Here is a 24391-nt window from a genome sequence, read left to right as displayed (position 1 = left end):
GCAGGCGGCATGGAGATCTTGGTTGCTGATTACAAAGCTCAAGAAAGCCTCAGACATTTTTCTTAGAGCATCTAGTTTCCTGATGGCTATCACTATGTAAAACTAGATAATGTAAGTATTCCCAAAACGATTCCTTATACACCAGCTTTAAATAATAGTTCTCAGTTTCAACAGCTGCATGTGTTGTGTGTTAAGACAAGCTTAGACCTGGCTCTCCGATTTCCCATGTGCAATATATTAATTCTTATAAAGTGGCTGTATTTTGTGACCAGCTACTATATCTTTATGGAAATATTTCATTATGGCAATTATTGTGCAAGGTATCTGTAATAACCAATATTTGGTGCAGTGTGTTCCAATGCCTTTTTTAAAATAATGTTTCATAGTTAAGAAATACAAATTGAGATCCAAATGAGAAGTTGTCATTATTAATCTGTAAAAGTGTGTTGACCAAAGCTCTAATGCGGCAACTCTTCAATAAATTATCTGTGCATGTTCTCTTATAATGGATCAATTGTCTGGTTTGATTCCTTGAAAAAATATGTATGGCTATCAAATATAACAATTCTCTCTTTGGCTTATGGTATCATAAATTGATTAGGGATAATTGTGTAACATAAGTGCTTCTGTTATGTAAGATCTACTAAGTTGTGACTGTGTTAAAACATTTTCTAATTACATTGCTTACAACCTGATCTAAACTAATTGTTAAGATATGTTGCTAATTAGCACTTTGTACATTTGAATCAACTTGGCTGTAGAGTCCCTCTGTTCAGCCCTACCTCCCATGCGCCCTTCCCCCTCCCCCAGTGAGCCCTCTCTCTTGTTGGGCTGCTGTCTCCTGGTATCCGGGGCACAAAGGGGAGTCCATGGGAAGCAGGGAGGCTGGCCGGAGGAGGGCTCTGAACACTCATTTCCACTCAGCATATGGAAATTCTGTTGTGTGTACACAGACAGTGTCCGGTAACAGTGACCCTGGCAGCCATATGCGCCTGAGAGAATGGCGAGCACCACGCAGCTAGGCGGCTCCCTAACACACAACATATGGACGTCTAATCAGTGCATGGGGGGGGGCTTCAGTGACAGACCCCCATCTAAGTCCACATTCCCCACGTCCAGCCTGAACGTCTCGGGGGAGCTGCTAATGAATTGCTCTATTGACTGATATCTTGGCTTGGCTCATTACAGCTGATGAGTGCGGGGGCTCTGTCGCTGGGCCCCTCTGTGGGCTTGTGTGGGCCCCAGAAGGCTCCTTTGTCTGAGGGCTCTGAACACAGGCTTGTCATCTGGGTCTCTTTCCTACGTGCTTCTGCTTGTGTTGTGGATCATTTATTAATGAGGGGCCTTTCAGGCACTGAAGTGACCACATGTGGAGCCATGTGGTCAGAGGGGGAGATGAATAACGCTCCGTGTGGTGGTGGTGAGGACCGCTGATGACTTACTGTAGTTATTGATGAGGAGCTGGATGATGTGAGGGTGTCCATGCAGGGCAGCCAAGTGGAGTGCAGTGTAACCCTGTTCAGGAAAAAAAGTAGAAAACATCACAGTGATCTTCATCTTCCTAGATGTGTTACAGGCAGTGTCACAGTGCAGGTAATCAAACTCATTGCATATGATTTCTACAGAGACTGTTTGGTCAGACAACTCTTTGATAAATAAGCAGAATGTAATAGCTGAAGATAAAGAATGGCATGTAAATTTAGCTTCCTGTGGTGTCTGTCAGTCCGCCATGATATTAAAAAGCAGCTGGGTGTCATTTCACACACCACTGTGCTCAGAGGAACCTCCAGATTTAGCCTGTTTGTCTGACCGAGAAGCCTGCTGTGGTGAACAGTGGGCCTGTCATCTACAAACATTAGCTCTCTCCCCAAACACACACACACACACGCACACACACATACACACACACGTGCACACGCACACACACTACACAGACAGACAGACAGACAGACACACACACACACACACACACACACAATGAAGCCAATCAAAGGTCACCCAGCTGACAAGTGAGAGGGGAGAGGAGAGGAGAGAGGAGAGGAGAGGAGAGGAGAGGAGAGAGGAGAGAGGAGGGAGAAGAGAGGAGAGAAGAGGAGAGGAGAGGAGAGGAGAGAGGAGAGGAGAGGGGAGAGGAGAGGAGAGAGGAGAGAGGAGAGGAGGGGAGAGAGGAGAGGGGAGAGGAGAGAGGAGAGAGGAGAGGAGCTGGATGGAATGAGAACACAGTGATTGATGTGCTTAATGTGTCTGCCGTTTGTGTGATTCTGCCACGTGGGCAATCAGCACAGCACACCTCATATTAACTCCCACCAGGGGACTCTTTGATCTGGCACCAGTCCTAGAGATGGCAACTTCACTGCGTTCACTAGGCTCCTATTCCCTTCATGCTTTTATGAGTGATTTCACTTACAAAAATGTACTTTTTGTGTGTCAAATGTTCAGCATCAGGTAAACTGCACTTTCACCAATTAAGGGTTTTACCACAAAACACCTCTCAGGCAGGTCTAAATATTAGATGTTGCCAACCCTGAAAATGAAGTACTATAGCTTGTTAAAACAACCGGGATACATTCTTTATACATTTACAAACAGTAAAACTTCATGTGTATTCAATATGTACTCAAAATTACATATATTTCTACTCAGTATAAGCTTGTTGTGGTCATATCACTGCTGCTTCTCTAGGATAGTGAAGACCAACTGGGGATCTCCTAATGGCATTAGTGTCTGTGTTGACGTTATGTCTTTGAAAGGTCACAGTGGCTTTCATGAGGCTGGCGCTGCTTTGAGTTTGAGTATGAGTAAAGGCCAGGAGGTGACTTTCCAGACGGACAGAGAAAGTCAAAGCAGATCAAAGTGTCTCCCTCAGTTTCATTCTAACACGCCCAGCAAACATGCAGATTACAGAGGCCAAGATAGCGTTTCCCAGCTATGGGTTCATAAGCTAAACCGACTTCAAAGAACTAGTGATGGTGATGGCTGACTTGCATTGCCCGTGTTGCACTCGAACACACCACAAAGACTACTGCCAACGGCCAATTACCATGTTTAATATGCGCCTGTCTGATATGTTGCCATACATAGGAGCCTATATCCAAAACAGAAACAAAGCAATGCTTGCTCACGATAGTGAGGTGACCCTCAGTCAAAAATGACTTGTGGGATATTTACAGAAATGGATGTGGATTTAGACACATTTTTATATTATCAGAAAGGGTTTATTTGTTTTGAACACTGTACATGATGCTTGCTATCAATTAATTTATCTTCATGTTATGTAGCCTAAACATGTATCACTTGTACAGTATTCTACTATATAGGCTTTAGCTATATATCTTTAGCTAACTGGCACACTAGCCTATACAATAGGTACATTTGTGTGGTTATTATCTACCAGCTGGCTAAATTAAAATGCATTCATTCTGATTAATTTGTAAAAATGTAAAAATATTAAAATAAATTTAAGAAGGCTCTGGTTACTGTGACTTACAAGATGGTTTAGTCTCCATGCTTGTACTGTATAAGAATGACTAACATATGAGAAAACCTATTTTTGTACTATTTTTGTGTGGCAATTTTCCTATAAGCCTATCGGGGTTATAGAAATGGCAAAAGTAATTTCAAAATATACATTCACCTGAAAATTCCCATGTGAGTATTTACAGTAGGAGATGTATGTGTGTTAGAGAGGGAGGGCTGGTGAATTGTATTATTCTAATGTGCAGAAACAGCCGAGTGTCTCCCCTTTGAATCATTAATAAAACCTATTTGCTTCATGCCCACTGGTGAAGAGATGGGATTTGATTCCTTTCCCTCAGTAAGGCATGCCCTGCACTAAAACTCTTTCTCTTCTCCCAGTGAAGGAGGGGGAGGTACTTTGGTAGCACGATGCGCCTTCTACTGTATAGTGTATTTCCACCAAATCCATCTTCTTTTCACAGGTGTATTAGGATATTACTTACCCCCTTTAGACATACACGGAGACAGAGAGAGAGAGAGAGACAGAGACAGAGAGACAGAGAGAGAGAGAGGTGTCATCAGTCAGTTTTCATGCATGGAAATAGGCAGGGAATATTAAAGATAGGGAGTAAGCATACTGTACATCAGGGAGAGAGGGTCAGGAACCTCATTTCACAGTGATATTAAAGGCAATTTGGCTTTAGAAGGGTTTGTCAGTTCTCTATTCATTTGAAAGGCATAGAGCTATAAGCCTGCCTTTTTAATATAAGGGAGACAAATTGAAGTTCATCTATTTATAGAGTTCTTTGGAGACACATTATGCCAGTGACAAAGACACAGGTGCCGTACTTACATGCTGTGTGGGGTCAGTCCATACGGTGCAGGGTCAGGAAAGAAGAGAAACGCAGAAAGACATCTCAGATCATTTATATACTGTACATTTCTTAGAGAGCACATTCACAACCTCTGTCATAAATCTATGAAAATATGAGCCCCCTTTTCTTAATATAATGGCATTTAATTTTAGCGGGTGCCAAGAGAGCGAGCGTGACAGGAGAAGTGTAATCGGTGATAAGTTTGTTATTTTTACACTCCTGCGGAGCGACTGCACGAGCAGGGCTGAAACGCTCTTTATTTCAATTGAATGTCAACTTGGTGCTTAAATGTCAAAATGAAATTCATTTACAGCGCGCACAAGGAGTGCAGGGGGAGCGCAGCATCACAGAGGGCGTCCCCATGACGATGCCACCGAGGGCCCTTCAGCCTCTGTATGGATTATTGATTTTTCATTCACATTCCATTCAGCAGAGGCCCCATTTTAATGGCACCATTACCTCCATAACGATTAAAGACAAAGAGTTAATTATGTAATTATGAAGCCACTGGCAGTCACGTCTGCTCGGCGCTGCTGCTGGGTTTAGGCATTATCTCTGGTGTGCACATCACAGCGCAGAGAGGGTGAGGAGAGGAGATTAGTGCGGCGGAGGAGAACAGACACACGATTGAATTCTTCAGGCCTTCGCTGTCTGTCTGGGAAGCCATTAAGTAATCACAACATTCTGACACCATTAAATTTACCGCACCATGTTTTTGTAAACACAAGCACGCACTCTCTCTCTCTCTCTCTCTCTCTCTCTCTCTCTCTCACACACACACACACACACACACACACACACACACACACACACACACACAAAGGGATTTTTCATATTGATTCTGGAGCCAAACCAAATGCTAAAGAGATTTCAATGAGATGCCTCTAATTAAAAACTGTATCACATCATTGGCAGATGCTAATAACAAACTACAGGGTGATGTAGTATGCCTTTTGTTAATGCCATGACTTAAAGACAGATGATATACTAACTTGTGCATGAACTAGATGTACACTAAGGATTAGTCATAATGAGAGCATTTCAATAGAGCAATAGATTTTAAGACAATAATTTAATTAAAAGACTACTGGCTTCAATTGGTTATTTGAGCGAAACAGAAAAGGCTTAAAGGAATTAAACATCTGATGCCATTCATTTAAAAGCAGCTTGAGCTTGGAATAAAAAGCAACATTCCTCTGAAAGTAAGGCTGGGATAAAAGATTATTTTTTAAACGATTAATCTAACGATTCATTTTTTCAGTCCGATTCGATTCGATTATCTCCCCATTAATTCACTAATAGCAACTTATACATGTTTATTTACATATCTGAATGAAAAGACATGAATTCTTTAACATTGCAATATATGTTTATTGCTCTTAAGATTCCAAAATAAAAGACTATACAAGTGCAAAGTAATGCATTCTTAGTCAGAGGTAGCATTCAATAAAGTTCAGTAGGCCTAGTGTAGGCCTAGGCCTATGTCTAATTGAGTGCCTGTCATTTTAAGACGTTCGTGTGGGAATCCTTTTAGCATTTAACATTATTAACACAATTAACATTAACACAGTTAAAAAGCTGCTGATGTGTGGATGCAATTCATAACGTAGTTAGTTCAAATAACGGTTCGTACTTCTCCTTTGGACAAGCACTTTTCAGTCTTGGAAAACACTTTTCCATTTACATCGGGATTTTGCAAACATTCAGAGTCAATAAAATGAGCCCTGCATGAATAAAGAATACAAGCAGCTGCAAGTAAGCATGCTAAACTTGACATCCAAACAGTATTCTAACGTTAGCTCTGAGATACTGCTTGATTGCATACTGTAACTTAACTTAGTTTAGTCTCCTCAATGTACTATGTTGCAGAGTTTACTTTAACTTTAATGCAGCAGTTTTGAACAAGCGCAGCATGGTCACGATGCTAAGCGGATTTAATAGCAATTTAGCCCACTGTGTTCTATGCAGTGCTTCTATGTGGCAACAACAATCGTGAATATTTTGTTAAATGCACATGCAGAGGAGGAGCGTCTATGAGGAGGAGCAGCGGGCTCGTTACGAGAGAGAGCGGGCGGGGCGAGGAAAGGCTGTGTGAGTAAAAAGTGCAGCTCAATGAAATTATTTTATCTTAAATCTTTAATTTAAATAGTAGGCCTACAACATAGAACATCAATGTGTGGTGGCCGGTTTTGATTTCGTGGTGCCCAGCCACAGATTAGTCAACGTATGGAAAACACTGAAGGTGTAAACTTAAAAATATTTAGCAGCAAAAGTTATGCTTGACGAATCGACGCTCATATTTTGCGTCGACGTCATCGATTACGTCGACGCGTTGTCCCAGCCCTATCTGAAAGCAAAAAATATAGGTGGAGACACTGTCATTGTCAAAATATTGTAGTTGTTTTGATTTTTCATTTCATAGCTGTAATTGTTGGATTTGTGTTTGTATTGTAAGAGAGGTTTCATGATATCCTCTTTGGAGAGTGAATAGTATATGTATGTCCATATAGAAGCCAGTACATACAGTATGTGTATGTGTACTGAAGGGCCTGCCGTGTGTGTACGTGTGCTGGAGGGCCTGTCGTGTGTGTGTGTGTTGGAGGGCCTGTCGTGTATGTACGTGTGTTGTAGGGCCTGTCGTGTGTATGTGTGCTGGAGGGCCTGTCGTGTGTGTGCGTGTGTTGGAGGGCCTGTCGTGTGTGTATGTGTGCTGGAGGGCCTGTCGTGTGTGTGCGTGTGTTGGAGGGCCTGTCGTGTGTGGGCGTGTGCTGGAGGGCCTGTCGTGTGTGTGCGTGTGTTGGAGGGCCTGTCGTGTGTGTGCGTGTGTGTGTACGTGTGCTGGAGGGCTTCTCGAGGTGTAAAGCTCTGGGCAGGGCTCCAGCCACTGTCAGCTCTCTCACCGATCTCAGGTTGACGTCCGCACCGGCCCTGGCCATCATGTCCACTGTCTCCAGACGGCCCTGCTTGGCTGCCCAGTGGAGCGCTGTCTGGATGGGGAGAGACAGAGCAGACATCACTCACTGCCCCGTCTGCCTGTCAATCAAACTGGCCTGCCAGTGTGCTGACCAGCACGCCTGCTCCGCGCCGTCTCGGCCCACCACACATCACTTCACACAGCACTCCCACACACGCAGCAGAGCATGCAGCATCCGCACCACCACGCCATTAGCATACTTTGGCGGAAATTCAGATTTTTCCACCTAATAATACTAAATCATTTAACAAACACGTACATCAATTGTACACGACACGTACACCTAGAGATATACCAAAATATACACCCATTTGATATACAGCTATTTGAGAACAAAATGACTGCAAATTGTAATGGAAATCAAACGTTGGGGATTGTGAATGACTGATTAATATACACACACACAGAAACAGAGAGAGGGAGAGACACACTAACTGTTCAGGATGAGTTCCTCACTTTTAGCGAAAAGTCTTTTTTCAGACATTGGGCTCAGAAACCTATCCTGGTACATAGGGGTCTGGCCAGTGGCCACCCCTGTTTCCAATTGTGACATTTAATTGGCTACGCCAATTAAACCACTGACCACAATGGGATTGCTGTACCTCGTACTTCGCCACTAACAGTTGCAAGCTGACATATAGTATTAGCCTCTTCCCAAACCCGGTGGATGTCTTTGCCCTTGATAAATGAAAGGACGGGTTTTTCTTCCTCCGGCCTCAATATTGCTGGTGCTACTTCCACTGTTAGAAGAGGTAAGGTCAAAAGGTAGGGAAAGTACTTCAAATATGTCACTTCCTGTGGATACCTGGGGAAGCACACCAGCTCCGGTATGAAGGCTCACAGTTGGGTCAGACCCTCTGTGGCTGTAGAAGTCTATGATCTCCCTCAGTTTGTTTTATCTTGATGACTTTGTGAGTAAAGTCAACTCATTCCACTAGTGGCATTTTGTGGAGTGTTGTCTTGTCTCCTGATATGCGACCACTCTTTGAAGCTCCTGCCTACCTGACACTACAACCACACAGCAGGTTCCCACTTCCATGTGTCCCTAGTGGCTTGGTATTGTTTCTTTTGTTGATGTTACAAACAGGGAGTGCTCTCTGTTAAACACCTATGCTCTGTGTATCGCTTCATCTAGTTAAAGCACAATAACTATTGTTAGAAAATGACCAAATAAATGCCTCACTTCAAAGTCATCTCAATTAGCCACCTCCACTGGTCACAGCTGGGTCCACCTTCAGAGTGGTTGAGTGATTCATCTTACAAATTTCGGGTTTCGAGACTATAACCACAATGAAACAATATAAAATAGATTGAGAATCATTGTTAAGTAGTCTGCAGGATGAATTGCTTAAATCTTACATCCACTCAAACTCTAACTAACCTGGATAATAGACTGTGTGAAATGAAATTAAGTGATAATAACAGCCTTCTCTGAGAAACACCCTAAAGGTTGTCTTTCACCACACATAACTGCTATTGAAGGCTAATTTCATCTAAACCTTCACGGTCCATTTGCATAAGTAGATTTAACAGTGAGAGAACAGATGAGTATTGCTACTAATCATTACCATGCCAGCTAATTTGCAATAATGGAAGCTCACTGATGTGAAAGTGTCAACTTTCAGCGTGGTTTTGGTCTACACCCCATCAGATAGTGTCTCTCTCACACACACACAATTCATTGAATCATTGTGGACTATGAATGAACCATACTATACTAATAAAGACTGCTCCAATCTAGTAAACTGTACTCATGCTAACTAATGACTATAATGTTTGAATACAGCAGCAAATACTTACAAACTTGAATTCCAATGTCAGAGAACAGTTATGAAAAAGAAATAATAAACAAAAAACACTTTTTAATGAATATCATCCCATCTCAATCCAACAGAACATTCCCAAAAACTCTGGGGTATGATCCATCTCCCCCTTTCAACGTGGCGGACTGTTGCCACAAGTCTGTTTGTACAAGGGCTCATGGTAACTTTGCCTTCTCCAACTACATTACAGCGGAGGACATATCAAAGCAGGAAGAGCAGGGCTTTTGTTCCACTCTTCTTTAACTTTCTCAACATGTGCTACTGGCGAGAGCAGATCACGAGCAGCTTTTAACCCATTTCCCACAGATAATCCACAAGACCTTCTCTGGGCATTAGGGAAACTATAGTAACCCGTAATCTGCACACAGATGAATGGAAACTATGTATCTGGTCACACAAGACCTGTCAGGACATCTCCAGTCCAAACAAGTTGGCCTTCACAGGGGCTTGGTTGTCTTGACAGCCCTGTTGTTTTCTGTCTTTGACATGGCCGACTGAACGCCCCTTTGACTGCCTCTGTCCCTGCTTCACTGTGGCCTAGAATATTAAGCTCTAACCTGTTTAGCATTGCCCACAAGTGCTATCATGAAGGTGTTCAAATAACAGAGCTCCTCTGCTGATATGCTCCTCTGTGATAATTGCATACTTTATCATAATATGATATTATTAGTTGACAATTGCTATTACTTTATGTGGATAAATCTTTCTTTCTAGATGATTGTGGACATCCTTGCATCTATCCGTACATGGTCTACTGCACACCTGAACCTGAGATCTCTGAGCTCCAAACTAATGCAAATGTTTACTGCAAAAGGGAGCCAGGAATTCTGAGCTGCTCACTTCACTGTTCACTGAACAGGCAGATTTCTTTTCACAAGGGGCACCATATTTGGGCATTTAGGAGGGGACTTGTGAAGATGAAAACGGGTGTCCGCCAGCCCTGTGAAAGCAGCAGGAGCAGGCGCACATCAGAAAAGGTGTGAATTTCAAATGTGCCATGCTGATGGAGCGGAGCATGAGAAGGAGCGCAGGTCTCTGGAGTGGAGCTGGTGTATAGTGCAGCCTTGATGTGGCCGCTGCCTGGGGAGCCCTGTGTGCTGGTGGCAGGGCCTGAGCAGGCAGAGGCCTGCCTGGGGAGCGTGCCAGATGGAGGTCCCTCTTTCAGCCCCATCTGAAAAGGCAGCTTAGTTTGCGTCTCTGTGAGCCGAGTCAATCGTGTGGATGTGGGGCCGGGGTGAAGCCTGTCTTTTCCAAACCTCAGTAACTGGCACCATATGGACCTGCTTAGCACCTCAGGAAAAGACTTAAACAAGTACATTTCTATAACAGCTTCTCAAATAACACTTTCACAACTTGTTTTAAAAGTGATTGTGACTATGTGAAAACAATATTAAATATATTCAATATTAAAACAAGGCCTTAACACAAAAACCCTTATTATTTAAGAATTTGCCTTTGCTGACATTATAACACACAGACCATTGATTTGGCGGAAATTCAGATTTTCCACCTAATAATAATTTGCAGAATTTACTAATCAGTCATCCCAGTTTTGTAACATTATCAATCAAAAAGAAAAAAAGGGCAAAAATATTTATCTGCCAGATATCAAAAGGTTCTTAATTTAACACACTATCCTCTGGGGATAGCAATATCATGTTTGAAATGCATGCTGAAAAAGGGTTCTTATCTGTGTTTTTGCTCAACTCAACACCTTGCAACAAATGTTGCCTAATAATAGAAGCAATTAGACAACAGCCCAATGACCACTCCGATTTCCATAAAGGAATGTCCATGTTTTGCCACAAACACTAGTGTTCTCAGTGGACCCATGCGAGAGGGTCTGGCAGAAGGGATTTCCTAGGACTCCAGATGAAATTTAATCCCGTTATTCCACTCTGAATACTAATCAGAGGGATCAGGCGCGGAGTGTGAAAAGGTGTATGTCTGCCTTTGGGGAGTGAGGATCTGGAGTGTTTCTTCTGTTAATAACTGCCGTGTAATTACACTATAATTATACACAAGGATCACTTCAACTCCTCTACACACTGAGAATGGGCTCGCTGGACACAGACATTAATACGAATAAATACCGCTATCATGGCGATTAACAATGTCTTACAAGTTCAAGCAAAGGAAGTCGGATGCCATTTATTTGGTTTGCAAACAAAAAACATTTAAAAAAATAAAATAATAAAAAAAAACAGCCTTAGATTTAAAAAAAGTAGCAGAGCATATGATGGAGAGTTTATCTAAAGATAATATTCCTACCTAATGCAAACAACAATCTTTTTCTGCTGCCAGTAAAGATAGATAGATAAATAGAAAGATAGATAGATAGATAGATAGATAGATAGATAGATAGATAGATAGATAGATAGATATTTTATTGTCACACAACAATGTTGCTGGTATTTTTTGTAAAACATATCAACAAAGCAAATCAAATATCAAATACTTACCCCCTCAATTTTCCAAAGAATTTGACATTTCAGATGAAGAAAACATAAGATAAAACAAAAAAATGGAATTAGCATTTTTCAGTTATGTTAAGAGCTACAATTAAGAACACAAATACAATTCCATACACACAAACGATGTATATATCATATTCTACCACTAATAGTACACAGTTCATTAAGTACTTTGGCCGACTGCTGATCACTCGAGAATAGCAGGACAAAGCCCAGACTTAGTTTAGGATTTACATGAGAGAAATTATGCGTGCCGACCAAAAATGGCCCTGTTTGAAGTTTTGTGGACTTTTGGATGAGAGCTTGGCTTTTGATCTGGGTTCTTGTGTGCGGGGGAATCCCCCTCCATAATCCCGTTGCTCCTCTGTCACCTCTCTGTTTGATCCACAGTGGCCTGTTATCCAATCAGAGGCGGATCAGTGTCCTCCAGTGCCCAGGGGCTTCCCCTCTCATTACTGACTCTAAGCAGATTACACAGCTCCTGTTTGTTATTGTTTACACATCTGATTTCCCTTAGCTCATTGTTCTACCCAGCTGCGCTGCACGTAACCCCGTGTGACGGACTGGACTGACCTGACCAGCCACCAACACACTAACAAAACAAGGTAATGTGAGAATGCAGGACGATTTCAAACATCACTGGACTACTGAAGGTTTGTTTGAGGGGACAGATCTTCACAACCTATGACGTCTAGGAGTTTACCCGCTCTTTGTTTTTATTTGTTGAACTGCTTAAGCTACACATCAAAGGGAAGGAAAATTGAGAACATCAACATCACAGGGGATGAGAGAGGAAGTCTCAGCACTGAGGAGGAGCAAAATCTCAACTTTAGAAAAGATCTGCTGACCCCTGTGGAACATTACTTACAGTTACAAAGTCCTGAGGGCATTGACAAAAGGAAAATAAGTCTTGGTCATGTGATAAAGATAAAAAGGACCTACAATTTTGCAAAAAACATTAATCTTAAATCATTTTTATTGAAAGATAAATATGTACGAATGGTACATCTATGAATGCGTGGCACAGTGTGTATAAGCACAGTACAATATGATATTTCAGTTCTTCCTGTAAAGGGCCACACATTCTACTGAGTTGTTGGTAATTGGAAGGGACTGGCACAATCATATTGTAATCTCTCAAAGCAAAGAGGAGAAGAGATGCAGTATAATCCACTTCTTCATTTTATGGAGCTGGGTGACGTGACTGTGCTGGGGCGGTGCTAGTAACCCCCGTGACATATGAAGCCTGGCCTCCAGGAGCACTGCTCTATTAGCCTCCAGGAGCCCTGCTCTATTAGCCTCCAGGAGGAGCACTGCTCTATTAGCCTCCAGGAGGAGCACTGCTCTATTAGCCTCCAGGAGGAGCACTGCTCTACTAGCCTCCAGGAGCACTGCTCTATTAGCCTCCAGGAGGAGCACTGTTCTATTAGCCTCCAGGAGGAGCACTGCTCTATGAGCCTCCAGGAGGAGCACTAATCTATTAGCCTCCAGGAGCACTGCTCTATTAGCCTCCAGGAGCCTCCAGGAGGAGCACTGCTCTTTTAGCCTCCAGGCCGCACCTGCTGTGCAGTGAAGTGGCACCACATGCTGTAGCTCTGCCTCCATCATTCATCCAGAATCTTTAGAAATGTGGCTTTTAAATGGTATATGCAGCTATCATATTGGCCTTAGCGGACACTTCACCAGAAAACCATTTGTTTTTCAAAGTCTCTTGGCACTTAACTCAACTGTGTCTGCTGTTTCTCTAACTAGAGATGAGCTAATAGTATTTAGGAACACAACTGATCAGTCTGGAGAGGACAAGCGGAGAGAAGTGGCTATTGTGGACCTGGTGGTTAATCAGGGATGGCAGGGGTACACTGATAGTATTCACAGCGATGGCAGCAGCCACAGTGGTGATGCTTGTCAGTGGCTGGAAAATGCGCTCCAGGCAGTAACAGTGACAGCCGCTCCCTGTCCACCTCACCCCACCTCACCCCACTGAATTCAGTAAACTTCATGGAAATGTAATAAGAGCTGCTGCTCTGGGCCTCACTCCTGTAGAGCCACAGCCTGCTGATGCTGCTGGGCACATATGTGACCATTTACAAACAGACTAGCGGTCCAACACCAGAGCTTTTTCTTTTCTCTTTGCCTCTGGGAAAGTCACTTTTTGCCCTGCATCTTTTAAAGCATTATACCTGACTGCACAACTTTTTACCACTTTCCCCATTACTAAGAAAACCGTTTTTTCAACCTGGGCTCTATTTTAGATCTTTTTGGGTGCAAATTCAATTAGACAAGGACGACAATGAAGTCAATCCAGTACTAGTACCAGAAATAAGAAATGATTATTATAAACGGCAACTACAAAACAACAATACAACGGAATCCTATGGGGCAGGTATTTACATCAAAATAAACCGTGTGTTTTCACCACTGACAAACTCAATCGAAAAGTATTTGACAACATTGATAGGATCTAAATCTTTGTCTGCTTACCTATTCACTAAAAAAGGCAACGTGGTGTGCCTCTGTCTGATCACCAGCTTAGTCTCCCAGCAAAATAGTTGTTTTACTCTGTTTCTGAGGACTCACCTTTCTAGAGGCCAGTGTTGGGTCCTGTTCCAAGAGCTGGTGGAGAGCAGGAGTGTTTCCCAAAGCTGCACAGCGCAGCCAATCCCTTTCTAAAGGATCCATCTGAAGACGGTGGAACAGAGACTGGAGACATAGAAACAGTGTCAGATGGGATACAGGGAACCTACTTCACAGATAGCTAACAATTAATGTAGGATCTCACTTGTAGCCAACATGCAGGCCACCTACTGTAACTTGGTAACCATTACAGGCATCACTCTTCATGTTGCTCCTTGCACAATTCAATATTATCAATAGCCCATGGCATAAGCAAACAATACATATTTTCAATTGATTGTACAGCTCCGCAGAATGCTGCAAAAGATTGCATTGAATGTTCGGAGGTATTTTTGGATTTTGTGCTTCTGATTCACATCTTTCATATCATTCCACAAGTAGTCTGTTCACTTATCAATGAAACTGAGTCAAAAAGTAAGTATGTATAATATGTTTAGGCCTTCTATAGGAACGTCACCTATTACCGACCGTCCCGTATTTCCGACCTCTTATGTGTATGTGTCACTTAATATTCATTTCTATACAAACCAAGACAGCGGATTCCTAAAGAAATGCAAGCACCCACACATCTAAGTGCATCTAAATTAGCTATGTACCAAAAATTACATTTTATCGTGACATGAAAAGCTGTAAACAGTGTTGTAAGGCTGTGTGTACAAATCTGCTTGGAGCTCCAGTGGAATTTTGATTTGCGACGAGAATTCTCGGTCTAACCGTTGATGTGCCGTGAGAAAGGTTGGAAATAGGCACCCAGCACTAAACTCCAAGCGTGGTATACAAAATCAGATATTTCAGCCAGTAAAAGTCCTGGTAAGAACAAGTAGAAGGTTCATTTATCAAATGTTATTTTTGAAGTATTAAAAAACATTGTTGTTTTATAATTTTCAAACAAAATTGTTGGTAATCGGTGGTTTTACGATACAGCTTTTGCATATAGTAGTCAGTATACCTCTTGTCTCTAGGTCATGACTGAACCCATTCCTCACCAGTGGTTAAACCCAAAAACTAAACTAAAACAGGCGGGTGACCCCTGACCCTGGACATCCTAAATTCAGTCACATGAAGGCAATGTTGTGAGCTCTGATAGAATTGGACACAATGCTGGGATCATTTCATCTGAACCCTGTAAACATATCACAGCATTACTAATTCCCATACATATGAGTTTGTACCCTAAACTACTAAAATCCTTAACCTCAATGGGATTTTGTGTCATTGCTGCTGTTAAAACAATATCCATCACTCAACACTCAATAAGCTGTGTAAGATATGTCGCGCCCTGTGGAGCCAATGACAGTTCACATATGTGTCTAATAACATGGAAGGAATGCATAACAAATCAATAAAATAATTAGGCATGGGGGTTACAATATTAAGCAGGATGGCCAGAATAAGAAGTGAGAGGAGGAAGAGAGGAGGATGGATCAGGGTGAGACTCTAGGCACATCTCCAGGGGGGAGGCAAAGTCTCAGTGGACACAGGGCGGTCCTGTGGCCTTGCCCTCCTCTGACCTGTGACTCCACATTAAAAGCATTCCGTGCCGAATGGAGGAAACCTGAACAAGATCAAAATGAAGGCAGATGTAGGGAAAGGCTGGGCGACCTTGACTCTTACATGACAAGTTTGTGTTAGATCAGTAGCTGGAGACTAAAGCTTTACACTGACATGAGAAGTTTTATTCTTGAGAAAGTAAACTGTAAGCATGTCATTTAAAACGAGAATGCAAGTATATGGTCATTCACACAACATTTTTGTCCAGTCAAACAATGTATTCATTTCTGATTGGACAAGAGGATATCCCAGGATTTTTGGGAACACATTTCTGGGGTGGAGGACAAGCAAACAAATATCAAAACAAAAATAAACTGTGGAACACACAACACAGATGTCTTTAAACTCGATTAGCTGGTAGTAGAATATGGCCTCTGGCCTCGTGCCTACAGCCAAACCATAGCTGTGAGTATATCCTTACCAACTACACTCTCACTCGTGCCATATTGCTTAATGCAATGACTTTTCGGGGAGTATTTTTTATGAGCAACTACTTTTGTATCAATTTGAAATTGGTGATATGAAAGTTAGATAGACACACAGGTGGTTCCCACTAGCTGTCAAGGATGGATGGTTTTGTTTGGGATTGGAATAATGTGATTTACACTGATTGTTTTTAATGTGAAGTGTGACCTGTCTATTTGCATTTTTTCTATTTTGAGCCACATAGCACATTGTTGAAACCACTCAAGAATACTGCATTCGAGGCTAAATTTGAGAAATGCTTAGTACATTCATGGTTAAAGTACATAGTGAGCGGGTCTCATATTGGGCTTGTGTCCTTGTATTATCCCTAAGATGGACAATGTCACTAAACTGGCCAGCAGGCACTTGCATCACCTGGGTTTCTGCTTTAATCAATGACATGCTAGGTCATCGTCATGACGCCAGGGTTCACACCCCTGTCTACAGGGCAGGTGAATGATGAACTGGGGAGAGAGGTGTTACCACGATGCTAATTAAAAAGCTTGTTCATTCACCAAGGGGGCTATCTTTCACAAACATGCTGAGTGAAAAAAGGACGAGCAAGGTTTGAAAACACAATTCCTGTTCTGATACCTACTATTCCTGATCCTAACAGATTACTTTTTGTCTGTATAGTCATGTGAAGAGAAGTACAAGCAAAGCTGTCCAGACTAAAATCTTCAGTTTAGAACCTATATTCAACTTTGGGAAAGAATGGGATTTTAAAACAAAACAACTATGCACAGACAATGCACCATGTTCTTACCAAATGGTGGGCTTTTGTGAGATTGGTTATTGAGAAAGCCAAAAAAAAATGGCTAGGGATATTTGAAGTAATGTATTACTGCTTGAAAACTCATGGACACAACTTTTAAAAGTCGGATATAAATAAAAAAAATACTTATACAGCTATATTTAGTTTTTAAAATGTTTTAGTAATTGTGGCACATTTGATTTTCTTAAATCAAGGTCCAATATTTATCCCCAGAATAAATTGACTTTAATTTAAGGTTAGATTATTCTCAGTGAGATTAAGCTATTTCACCAGAAGGCGAATTTATAGCACTTTTACTCATCTTTACCAAGGGTACCAATAAATGTGGAGGGTGCTGGATTGCAGACTTCTAAATTAATGGGAAAAGGAGGAGATTTATACGTTATTGTAAATCCATTGTCTTTGTTACACAGTACTATGGAGCCCCACAATATCAACTTACTGTGATGGAAGATGCAGTGACACTCTGCGTATCATCCTCCAGACACTCCTGTTCATCACTCTGTAACAAAATATGGTAATATTGATAAGATATACAACAAACTCAAATAACAGGCATTTGAATATTGATATCAGCCCTGTGGTCTTTCAGTCTTTCTTTTCGAAGGTCAAGAAAGATATGAGCCAATGATGATGGTGGGGTAACATTATTGGGGTAACGTTATAACGTTCAGTAAGGTATGGTACTGACAGATTAAAGGTTCAGTCCATGATTCTGGCAAAAAGTTGTTGGTATATGAGCCCAATGGCCAATCAAATCATTCTCCTCTGTGCTTCTGAGGTAATGGGTTGATTAGCTGGAGCAGTGTATGGCTCAGTCCAAGACACTTTGTTTGTGCCTCATTTATAGAGTTTTGGGGCCTTGAATGCAGAATGGACATTAATGTTATGGGTGTACGAAGGTCTTCAGGACAAAATCAAGATTAAGATCAGTGACTCTTATGTGGAGATGTTGCAGCCATACTAGATTATTTGGGAAGAGTGCAATGTTCTCACAGTTATGACATCACTGGTGTGTGCTTTACGTCTCACTAACATGCCAAATTTGGATCTCTTGACTTACAGGGATTTGAAAACAATCTTTCATGATTCTGACCTGATTTGTCAGATGTCCAGTAAAGAAGCTACTTGAGGTTGAGCTTGTCTCATATGCACCTGAATCTGTAACCATGGTGGTGTCAGAGAGACCTGCATCAGCATCCAAGCCTTAGGCATACAGGGTATCAAGCATAATCTGTGTGAAATACAATACCTGTCCCGCTAAAAACTATCAAAATAAGAGGGCAACTCACCTTTGCTGAGATAGCAGCCTCACTTGCCAAGGACAATGTATCACTGCGCAGAGACTGGAGGTCTGAGCAGCTGAGATATGCTGCATCACTGCAGTGGTGGTCAATAGTGGTGTGACCAAACTGAGTGTCTGTCTCTCTTCGCTCGTCCTGTGGTATCCCAGGGCCTCTGTTCAGCTTTGCTGCCTAAAAGCACACACAGGAGAGAGCCCATAGTATAACACTATTTCAAAAATATGGTCCAATTTTCCTCTAAATATCCTCAACAAAGCACAGAGACAACCTTAGTAAAAGCCATCCATTTCAATGAACAGCCCTGCCTTTCAAATCCATGTTATGTCCTGTAGGATTTCCATAAAAGAGAAAGTTGACAATCCAAGGCTCATTTTGAAGGTGGATATTCATACTTGAAAAGCCTGCCATACTTGTTGCATGCAATTAATTCTTAACAGACGCAGCAGCAGCAGTTAAACATCCCATTGAGGCTTTAATTATAGAGGAAACCTTCCAGAATCCCAGCTCCTTGGGGACTCATTACTGAAGGGCTCTGATGGCATTAAATGCTTGGACAAACACATCTCTTTTAAGCAAAGTAGAGATTTCCATGCACAAAAAGAGCAAGGACACACTGGAGACTAACCAATCAGTTCAATTTAGTTAATTACATATAAGAAATGGTAGGACTGGTGCCTGAAATAATTATGGAACCAATTCATGCTCAGCCAATAGCCCTGCATCTAATAATGAAAGTGATCATGCAAATTGATAACAGGCAGCAATCTATGCAATAAACTATGGGATTAAACTGAATATAAACCCTCAAGATCAAGGCTCCAGGAATCACTTGCAGATAACAAAATCACACAGATCAGCACATTCCAGTCATTGTTCTCCATACAGAAGCCGCTAGTGACTACGCCAGAAACTAAAGGAAAATTCACTTTGACTTTCATTCCAGCTAGAATAAGCTGAGTATGACCTCATAGGAGCACTATCCAAACATTATGAATAACCACTATAGAACTATATTGTGAAATAAATGACACATACAAGTTTGAACCAGAAATCATGACCCTAAAGGAGCATGCTGATGACAGAATGACCAATATAGTCAACACTTTAGATAACACATACTATTGTACATATCACACATTTCATATTCTTAAATCCTTGCTATAATGTCAATTTCTTACCAGTATTGACAAGACAGATCCCCACCAATTACTCTAACATCACATTCTCTTCATGGTATGAAAATGAAAATATATTCAGAAGATGAACATATATTCAGATTACAATCAGCAACTAAACTTTCAATGAGGTTCAGCTGTATTGACCAATTAGGGAACTTCAGAGAAGATGGCTCTCCCTGACTGGTGATTATTTTGGCTTCACATTGAAGGTAGGGGGTGAATTCCTGCATTCCGTAACTGTACAGCAATAACAAGAAATGCTAATATTCCTTACACTGGCATCAGCCATTTTTGCAAAACAGAGAATGTAGCTCAACTTAAAACAGTCCCCCTTGTCTGGTTTTGAAATTATGCAGAATCCCACGTATAATACTGTACTTTGAAGTGTACAACATCTAGGATTATGATACCTTGTGAAATACACACACATATAATTAAACAAGTCTTAGTCCTTGTAAAGTTTTTAAAAATACAAAAATGTACATGTCTGGTAAGATATCATCATCCTTTCCAACCTCTTTACTAAGAACTGAGAAGTGGGTGGCATTACCCATGATTCTGATGACCCACCAAGTGTTCTTGAGGCTAGAAAATAACACGCAGTACAATCCATTTTAGTGGTTTGATTGGGAACTTCTAGAGTATGACGACTGCTGTGGAGGAGAACAAATGCAAATAGCATGGCCACTGAGACACTGGGCAGCACTGCAGTACACATCATTAAACAACACTGCATGTGCTTATACTGTAGGGAAAAAAGCTCTTTCTTCTTAGTGTGGGGGAGGGGAGGTGTGTGAAGAGACATGAGCACCTTTTGTCATTGTGCCTCTCTAGATCTGTGACATATCAAAGGATATAAACAACTCTGATTTCACACCACCCTGACAGCCAAAGCGTAGACACACACAACCATCATGACAAGGTATGAATCGGGGGGTATCTTTAAAGCTGTTGAACTGTACTTCTTAAACCAGAACATCAAATCTGAGCAGACACTCATATACATTCAAGATGATTCCATGTTGGTTTATCTGTGGATACTGTACTGGGTAGAAATATTGTTGAAAGAGTAATGGAAGAATTGGAAGGCATTTTCTAAGAATGTTATTGCAACCACACTGTACCCTGGCTAGCTTTACAAATAGATTTTGAGAGGCTGTACACCATCACAACTCACTTCTAAGATGCCGACATTCTCCCTATGGTTCACAGAAAGAGCAGAGGGAGACAGAGGGAGGAGAGAGAGAGACAGATAGAGAGAGAGAGGGAGACAGAGAGAGGAGAGAGACAGACAGACAGAGAGAGAGAGAGAGAGAGAGAGAGAAAGAGAGAGAGAAGTCCACATTAAGAAAAAGGATCTTTCAACTTCTTTAATGTGTAACAGATGCGTTTATGCCAAACACACGCTTGTATAACACTTTCTGTACTTATTCCAGTAGATTCAATACAGAGCAGTTTGAGTCATTTGATTCACTGTGGACCCTTGGATAATTATTGACTAAATGTCTGAGCTATGTACTGTATAACAGTAGGCTACATTAGCAGCTCAGAAACTGGACTAAAGCTCAAATAACTGAAATTTCTGATGACTGATGCTTGTTGTCTGGACTGTAAATTAGCCTTTACACTGTTTTGAAAACAGTGCTGTTTGTATCACCCATAAAAATGAATAGCTATTCAATGTCTATACAGTTTTATTGTGCTGCCATAGCATGAAATACAGACCAGCTTTACAAACAGGGTTGGGTAGTAACGGATTACATGTAATCTGGATTACATAATCAGATTACAAAAATCAAGTAACTATAATCAGCCCAGATTACAATAAGAAAATTGTGTAATCAGATTACAGTTACATTGTTGGGGATTACCTGATTACATTTTATCATGCAAACAATGCAACTTTTTTATGATAGCCTAGGTATCTTTTAATTTGATAAGCATTTCATTCGGATGTTCACTTTTTAGACTTTTTTAAGATATAGTTAAGAACAAAATTATTCATACCCCTGGCATATATTGATTTTTCTCTTGACCAATATGTTTGTTCTTACTTAAAATGACACTTGCACATGCCAAAAGGTTGCAAGACAATGTGGTAAAAACATGGAATAAACAAAAAGTGTTTTTATCTTTTTTAACATTTTTATGAAAAATTGTGTGTTCAAAATTATTCATACCCTTTTTAAACAATCACTGGAAACATATTTATTTACCACCACAGCTCTCAAAATGGTTCATATAATACCCACCAAACCTCTTCATGTCTCCACAACGATTGTAGACTGCACCTTTTTAGCAGCAATCTTTGAGGCAGGAACGATTATTTGCCATCACTTTGGCCTTGTGCTCACTTTTTTGACGGATTGAGATCCGCTCTAAAATGTTGATATTGTTCTCTGTTAACCATTTCTTGCCTTGTTTGGCTGTGTGGTTTAATGTTCAAATGCTGCCTTTTGGGGCAGCCATGGCCTACTGGTTAGGGCTTCGGCCTTTGGGCTTGCTGGTTCGACTTCACTAATTCACAGACTGGGATAAATGCAGAGACCAAATGTCCCTCACAGGATCAAAAGATATACTTACTTACTAACTTACATAGGCTACTATTGGGGCAGGTCTCTCGGCACACTGCCTGATCTTTTCCTCCTAATATTAATGTAGCCTCTTGTTTTAGTGTTACCGTTTACTTTGAGAAAGTCACCAGGTCCCCCCAGTTGAAAAACATCCCAAAATAATAATTCTCACCCCCACAATTGAAACGGACATGGTGTCATTTGGGTTTAATGCTTCCCTTTTTTATGCCAATCTCAGGCCATGTCCCTGGGTCAAAAAAATCCAGCGAAGGTTAAATTATTTGTCCAGGTGTGCCCTTATAAAGGTTAAGCGGAGTTGTGCATGTTTGGAGAAGAGTGGAGAAGAAAAATAGAATGAGAATTCTTTCATCAATTCTGTGGTGGTGTCTTTTACTTAATGGGCATATTTATTGAAGTAATCTAAAAGTAATCAGATTACGTTACATGTTTTTGGTAATCCAACTGAACAATTACAAAAATTGCCATGTAATTTGTAGTCAGTAATGGATTACATTTCAAAGTAATCTGACCCAACCCTGTTTACAAATGCTGCTCATCTTGTTTGTAAAAGCATAGAGAAAGAAGAAATATGGTTGCCAGAGTTTTTAGGATATAAGTGCACATAGCACATAGTGATAGATTTCTATTAGAGAAAAAACAAGGTTATTTTAAAATGTTGTATTTCCCCCACTTTTTTTCCCGTGCGAGTAAAGGGCAGAGGAGTGCAGACCATCTGAATAAGGTGCTGGGAATTGTTTATGAGAGACAAATGCTCCAGCTAATCTTATTTGCATTAATATGAGTTCTCTGGTATCTCCACTCAAAGGAAAGCATTTATTTTGTGTCCCTCTGAATGCTTGGAATATCTTTACGCATGATATGAGTATCATTTATTTCTCTCATCTCTGAAGTCAATTTCTTTTAAATACATTTTCTTCTCACAGGCAATTTGGTGAATGCATTGACAGACTGTGCACTTCAGTAAGCACACACACTCACACACACACTGGAGGGGCTAATGGAGAATGTCACAGCTTAGCTGTGGTGGCAAAATTCAATTTAAAAGTACGTGCTAGTTGGTTAGCAACCTCAGACATCCCTATTTGACTATTCTTTGCACTGCAGAGGGCCACTGTGTATAAATACACCAAATGCACCTTTAGACTGTTAATACGTGTACATTTGCACCTGAAACTCTGAACCTCACCTGGCCATAATGTGTCAACAACCTGTCCAAATCCGTCTTGACAAAGCTAAGACTATGTAGAAAACAACGTATAGCACATTATGTTAATGAGATATTAAATATTACAATGTAATAAAATTGTTGTGTCTTGAACTTCGTATGAAGTTACCTTGGAATTAGTATGGATACCAAGAACAACATGACAAAAAAAATATTGAGGCAAAAGTATATACCTAGTACATGATCAACTCCTTCCTAATGTGCAATCACACACTTGCCAAATTCAATTAAATTATTTCACTAATACTGCCCTGATTCCTGGAGTATTTCCATATGCAGACGTTTTACCAATGAAACGCTAGGTACTGAGCTCCCAAAAGTGAAGAAAAATTAGATTATTTTGACAGTTAAGTTTGGGTTACATGCAAAAGAAGGCTGGGGTCATGTTGGAATTGTCCATCAGGCAGACAGGCAGAACTCATTTGGATGCAAAATATTGCTTTCGATATTCAAATATTCCATATATATGCGAAAGGGTTCGGTGAACACCAGACCTTCTCCATCAAAACCTCCCGCCTGCTTCCCCTGTGATATGCACCATGTCTAGGTATTTGCTGAGAATATGTGTATAATTGTCAGAGTACAAAGACTGCTGTACACAAGAGTGTGGGTGAACTTTATATCATTCTTGTTTCTACAACATAATTACATAAGATCAGAGACTTTGTTTGCAAAGTTTGCAATTTGTTTGTGAAGCCTCTCTAATTAAAATATTAAGCATATTGGGGGGGGTAAATATGAAGGTTTGGGGATAGTGTTTGAGACACACACATTTGTGGTGGGCATAGTGTTTTGGGCTCATATAATGTAGAGTAAGCGTTTTTCAGACTCGTATAACAGTATCCATGATATCACAATACAAATCTCAGTCATCAGAGAGAACTGTTCTCACTTACTCATCACTTTCACAAATAACCCACCATATTTGAAATGGTGGCCATCCAGTGATCTGAGTAAAAACGTCAATATATCCCAATGGCTGTAGTAGCACCTTATATATTATAGTATTATTCACCTTATATATTATAGTATTGTTCACCTTCTTCAAGGATAGTGTTCTTTT

The 24391-nt window shown here is 40.9% G+C and overlaps 1 protein-coding gene across 1 annotated transcript in view; it reads right to left on the bottom strand.

The window, feature by feature from the left end:
• LOC121723943 overlaps positions 1 to 24391 on the bottom strand; it is a 56228-nt gene that overhangs the window by 5458 nt on the left and 26379 nt on the right. The window contains exons 7-12 of the mRNA XM_042110186.1: positions 18320 to 18502; positions 17470 to 17529; positions 14180 to 14302; positions 11591 to 11593; positions 7232 to 7318; positions 1443 to 1515 (exon numbers count right to left, since the gene is read on the bottom strand). Coding sequence (XP_041966120.1) covers positions 1443 to 1515; positions 7232 to 7318; positions 11591 to 11593; positions 14180 to 14302; positions 17470 to 17529; positions 18320 to 18502 — 529 coding nt within the window. The remainder of the gene's footprint in view (positions 1 to 1442; positions 1516 to 7231; positions 7319 to 11590; positions 11594 to 14179; positions 14303 to 17469; positions 17530 to 18319; positions 18503 to 24391) is intronic.

The sequence above is a fragment of the Alosa sapidissima genome, chromosome 11, assembly GCF_018492685.1.
Source record: "Alosa sapidissima isolate fAloSap1 chromosome 11, fAloSap1.pri, whole genome shotgun sequence".
NCBI lineage: Eukaryota > Metazoa > Chordata > Actinopteri > Clupeiformes > Clupeidae > Alosa > Alosa sapidissima.
Note: the sequence above shows the minus strand (reverse complement) of the source record. Positions and strands in the feature narration are given on the sequence as shown.